The following is a 6,000-nucleotide window of genomic DNA, read 5'->3' as shown; positions in this document are numbered from 1 at the left end:
GTAGGGGGGAGGGAATGAGAGGTATCTGTAATACTATCAACAATAAAAATATTTTTTAAAAAGCATTATGCAAAATGAAAAAAAAAAAAAGGAAAACACGAAGCCTGCGTACGTTTTATTACATTTGTAAGGAATTCTAGAAAAGGCAAAAACTGTATTGCCAGGAGCCGCGTTGTGGCGGAAGGACTCCACTGCACAGTTCTCCCTTTCACTTTCATCCCCAAGTTTAGTTTTTTTATAACAACATAGTTTGGGAAATTGTGCAAGTCCGGCTGTGTCAAGGCTCCTCCTAGTGAAACCGCAGTGTTTCTTCGAAGGCCATTTGGTCCAGCCGCCTGGGGACACTTTCTCTGTCCTGCCCACCACCCTCAATACAGGCCACCGCCCTGTGAACTTCGGACATTTTAGAATCGTTTCAGTTTCCCTTTCTTTTTCGTTTCGATTCTGCCCCCTAAGAAATACGCCCTTTCGATTCTCACTGGACCGTCGGGCTCCGCCCCCAAACAGAGCGTTGGGATCGGCGTCAGCGCTGGGGCGGAGGAGCGGCCGGGGTTCCTCGACGCCGCCCAGCGGTCCGCTCGCCGGCTCCGCTCGCAGATCGCGCTCAGGCTTTGGTGGTTTCCCTCTCTTCTCTTACCGCTCCGCCGGCTGGATTTCCTTCTCCTCCGAAGGTCCGGACAGCGGAGGCGCGGCTGTGGAGCCCGGGAAAGCGGCGATGGAACAGAGGCCACCGAGGAGGTCGCGGGGCGGCGCGCGCCCGGCATCCCTGCCGCCCACCGAGTCCCGGCCGCCCGCAAAGTCCCGGCCGCCCGCAAAGTCCCGGCCGCCCGCGAAGTCCCGGGCCCCGGCGGAGCCGCAGGACTCGCAGCTGTGGCTCTTCCCCGGCGCCCCTGACCTCCGCAGCGCGCTGTCCCGCAGGGCCGAGGCGACGCGCCAGGTGTGCTGCGCGCCGGGGCGCCTGGCGGTGCTGGAGCGCGGCGGGGCCGGCGTGCAGGTGCACCAGCTGCCGGCGGGGAGCGACGGCGCCAAGAAGCCGAGTGAGTGGGGCCGGGCCACGCCAGCCGGCCCTCTGTCTCGGGCAGCGGGTGTGAGGGTGGGCAGCCCGGAGCTCGCGCCGGCACTCAAGCTTTTCGCCGGAGCGGCCCGAGTTGTGGGTGCGCGTTCCTTCTCTAAACGGGGAGGTAAGCTCCCAAGCGGACCCGGCGCCGCAGGGGTCCGCGGTGGCCGCAGGAACGCGCCGGGCCCGGGTTGGTTTTCGGGTTTCGCGCCTGCGGCATCGCTGAGCTCCCCAAGATCCTGCGCCCAATTGGCGGCCAGTTCGCGGGGGTGGGAGCGGCGCGCGGCGCGAGGGCGCACACAGGCAGCATCTCCACTTGAGCCGGTCTGCCTTAATGGTGGTTTCTGTTCAAAGTTTTCCATTTGCCCCTTTAGAACATAGCTGCTCCGGTTTTTTGAGCCTTTGGAGAACGCAGTTGTCTTGTTCTCGACGGCAGTATCTTACCGTGGCAAGCAGTTTAAAGAGTGCTTTTCAGTTGCACATCTCCGAGGGGGTAATCTCCGTAGACATTAGGCCAGGTACTGTGACTCCGATTTTGCAGGTCGGGGAAAGCAAATGGCCACACTCCTACTCTTAAAATTTTTGCTCCTTTGTTGACTGAAGAAAATGGGCTTCTGTTGTTCGTTTTGCTTTTAACTTGAGCGAGGTGGAACATCATTTACATTCCTTTTTGGTGAACTTCCTGTTCTTATATTTGCCGGGCTTTTTAAAAATTGAGCTTTTCTTACTAGTTTGAAAGAGTTGTATGAATGTTAAGAAGAGCCCTTTGTCGGTCATATATGCTGTAACATTTTTCTCCACTTGCATTTAGTTGGTGTTATTTTATAGTCTGCGTCATCATCCTTATAGAAATTTTAAGCTTTCATATTTAAAATTACAATTTTTGATAGGCTTGGCTATTATTTTGATTTAAGAAGTGAAATAAGGGATATAGATTTATTTGTTTGTTTTCCACCCGAAATCCACAATACCGGGTGTTTTTTTTTAATAACCTTTTTTTCCAACTGATTTGAAATGCGGAGTCTCTCAAAATCGTTAGTCTGTTAGGCCATTTCTTCTTTATTACCAGACTGTTGTCACTTGTAATGTAAAGTGATTTGTACTTTGGTATTTTACATGAATAGGTACTATTTTCCCAAATCTGTATCCTGCTTTAATTTTTGTGATAAAACTAAATAAGATAAGAGTAAATGGTAACTAGTGAACAATTTCAAATCTCTTAACTTTTAGAAAGGGAAAAATATGCATTAATACCAATAAAAAATTTTAAGAGCATCTTCTTTTAAAATAGTTCCTCAAACACAATTTTAAGAATATAGGCCTTAGCTTCTCTGTGAAGCAGTCAAGGAGGGTTATTATTGTTAATTGGTTTGGTTTGAAAAGAGTATATCTCAGAATACACAATATATTTGCTTCTACAATGAGTTATGTTATCCAAAAATTATTATATTTTCTTACAGACTTTTTCATTGCTGTCACTTCACACCAAATTTAGCTTCTCTATCGATTTATTAAGCAGGAATCTATTATCAAATTTTAATTCACTGTTTTAAAGGTATATTCAACATAAAACAAAATACGAATCAGTGCTTTCCCAAATTTAAAAAAAAAAATTCATTGTCAAGACAACAGTCATTGCTAATTTGTCATCTTTTTGTACTTGAATTTTCTTTAAAAACTAGTTTATACTAAGTCAAAGGTTGTCTAGTTGAAATTTTTTCCAGGTGTTTTAAGTGTATTGTAATAAAGTCAGCAATAAAAGTGGATAATAATCAGAGTGATCATAGTTCCTGGTTGGATTTGCAGAGTGCATTAAGTTAGGAAAAAAAATGAAGATACATTCCGTGGACCAAGGAGCAGAGCACATGCTGATTCTATCCTCAGATGGAAAACCATTTGAGTACAACTATAGCATAGAACATGAAAGGTAGGGAACTTTTTTTAATTAAAAATTATTTCAATTTTACTTAAAAGGCAATCATAATTTTTATAGCATAATATTACTTTATATGATCCTTGTCCCCTGCTTTATATAGTGGCATTTTAAGTAAACAGTGAATTCTGAACTGACCAGTGAATTCCATGAGTAAATTACAAACCAATTTATGTCAACTAGGGCACTTATCATGTGTTGCTTTGACAGTTAAAGACAATGATGGGTTAGTCTGCCTAGTCCCAAATTGGACTTTCACATTCACTAATTCATAATAATCTTATAAATTAGATTTCTGGAGTAAAATCTAATAAACCTAGAATAAAAGTATTCAATCAAGGAAAAATACTTTATCATGGAATGATTTATGACACTCTCTTAATAGATCATAAGAATTAGAACTTATTTTCATCTTGTATTACTCCTGAATCAAAATTATTTTGTAAGTCTTAGAATCATCTTATTACAATTATATAATGCATATTATTTTCCTTTTACTAGTAAACCACTCGTTAAAACATTTTTGTAATTTCATTTTTATAATTTAGATGTACTGAATGTGAAGCAGTAAATTATAAATTTTTTTCTTAAGCTTCACTACTAATTAAATACAGTTAATAATTCTAACATTGATGTAACTTTCATTAATACAGTGATTGGTATAAAATATATTTTCTTTCATCAGGCTTCAATGCATTTTACAAGAAAAAACTATAATTCAGATCACATGTGGAGATTATCATTCCCTTGCACTCTCAAAAGGTACTTTTTAAAAAATGTTAATTGTTTTTTTAGAGGGAGTATATATGTGTATATATAGAACTAATAGAATGTGTATGCTTTACTTTGTAACAGGACAGAAATATGGTTTTTAATTTGATATGGTTCAGAACACTATTCTTAAAGGAGATATAAAAGGAGAGAATTCTTGGACCTATAAAATCTTCAGATTTCCATAATTACAATTCCTACATTTTATTCTGTCAGAAGACAAAATTAAAACAATTTAGTAATGAGTTTGATGTCCTTTATTCAAGAGGAAAATGATCCATGAATTGGGGAGTAAAGTGCCTCACAGCAATGGAGCCTTCTTCCAATGGATTTTGGGCAAGAGCAAGTTTTATATAGAGCATTAGAAGATCAAACTTGGAAACTGGGTGTGATTGCCTGGGGTTGCAAATCTCACATTATTTAGAAAGATCAAGGAACAGGGAAATAGCCAGGTTGGCTTTATGTTTGGGGATTGGCTGAGTGGATATACTGTGTTTCTGGTCAAGTGGAGCATTTATAGAAACACAAAAATTTGATTGACATGGCATGCCAGGCAGAGGTGGCTCCATCTTGGGCCTAGAGATTTATTTCAACAGCTTCATGTTTTTATTTTTCAAATATGAAACAATGAAAATATTCTGAATAGTCAAAATCATTCTCTCTGGAATCAGGACCATCACGGGCCACCCTTTTCTAGAACTTCCTTCCCTTTTCTTAGTGCTCTTCCAATGCCCATGGTAGGAGCTCAGAATCTTTGGCTCTGCTTCTGTGGCCAATTTGCAGCCCCTGATGTGTTTTAACATTACCTTTTGAATTAGGGATTCTCTCTAAGCTCATTATTTCCTATTTCTTACCAGACACCGAAATGAATTATTTCCTAAAGAAACGTGACCATGGAGAAATAATTAAGATAGGAGAGTGATAGGAATTCAGAATCGAACATTTTTTATTAATGTATAGGATAGACATAAACATAAACTGAATGGAAGCTGGGAATCAAGGGAAGTAAATAATTAAGAATTTGACTTGTCCTGAAGGCCCTATGAAAGTTTGAGGGTATGAACTTGTATTGGAAAAAAAAAGGCCTGATTGTTTTACTTCATCCATTCATGAAGAAACATGTAATTTTTAATATCCATCATGTTGAGGTTATGAAGACAAGCAGACACACTGCACCTTCAAAAACCCCGGGGTCTAGTGGTGTGGGGGGAAAGAGATGTTCAGGATTTATGACCGGTAAATCACAGGTAGGAAAAAGGAAAGTTGAGGAAACAAGAAATGGAATTACATGCTCATCATCATATTCCTGGTGGCGGAAAGGCTCATGATAATTATGTTTGAAGGAAAGTCTTTGCCTCCAGATCTTGCACAGTATATTGCAGGAGTTTTCAGTAAGCGTTAATTCTCTGATATATTTTTTCAGACTCCCATTAGATATTGTCAACTCCATTAGATAGCATCTAATAACTTTTCTTGAAAAATATATTCAATTAATGGAAGAAGATGCTGGTTCTTTAAAGATATTGTGCTGCAATTGCCAATGTATTTTTAAGTTGTTTATTTAAGACTAGAGGCCCGGTGCATGAAATTTGTGCACTTGGGAGGTGTTGGAGGGGGCGGGGTCCCTCAGCCCGCCCTGTGCCCTCTCGCAGTCTGGGAGCCCTCGGGGGATGTCCAACTGACGGTTTAGGCCCGCTTGCCACACACTCTCTGTGGGCCTAAGCCATCAGTCGGACATCCTTAGCACTGCTGCGGAGGCGGGAGAGGCTCCCGCCACCGCCACTGCGCTCGCCAGCTGTGAGCCTGGCTTCTGGCTGAGCGGTGTTCCCCCTATGGGAGCGCACTGACCACCAGGGGGAAGCTTCTGCATTGAGAAGGATCAGGCTGAAACAGGTTCTCCGACATCCCCCGATGGGTCCTGGATTGTGAGAGGGCGCAGGCCAGACCGAGGGACCCCACCAGAGCACGATCGCTGGGACAGAGAGGGATGCGGGAGGTTGGCCAGCCAAGGAGGGGACGCAGGAGGGCTTCAGGGCTTGTCCAACTCGTCTCGCTCAGTCCCGATTGGCCAGACCCCGGCACCAAGCTAACCTACCAGTCAGAGTGTCTGCCTCCTGGTGGTCAGTGCACATCATAGCAAGCGGTTGAGCGGCCTTAGCATATCATTAGCATACTTCGCTTTGATTGGTTGAATGGATGACCGGACACTTAGCATATTAGGCTTTTATTATATAGGATC

General features: G+C 42.9%; 1 protein-coding gene across 1 annotated transcript in view; it reads left to right on the top strand.

Annotated features, from left to right (window-relative positions):
- The first annotated feature begins 703 nt into the window (after positions 1 to 703).
- The window catches only part of HERC5 (HECT and RLD domain containing E3 ubiquitin protein ligase 5), a 46,202-nt gene continuing 40,905 nt past the window's right edge, over positions 704 to 6,000 (top strand). Inside the window, exons 1-3 of the mRNA XM_080661063.1 lie at positions 704 to 1,037; positions 2,864 to 2,984; positions 3,676 to 3,752. Coding sequence (XP_080517189.1) covers positions 716 to 1,037; positions 2,864 to 2,984; positions 3,676 to 3,752 — 520 coding nt within the window. The 5' untranslated portion in view covers positions 704 to 715. The remainder of the gene's footprint in view (positions 1,038 to 2,863; positions 2,985 to 3,675; positions 3,753 to 6,000) is intronic.

The sequence above is a fragment of the Plecotus auritus genome (assembly GCF_963455305.1).
Source record: "Plecotus auritus genome assembly, chromosome: 1".
Lineage (NCBI taxonomy): Eukaryota > Metazoa > Chordata > Mammalia > Chiroptera > Vespertilionidae > Plecotus > Plecotus auritus.
Note: the sequence above shows the minus strand (reverse complement) of the source record. Positions and strands in the feature narration are given on the sequence as shown.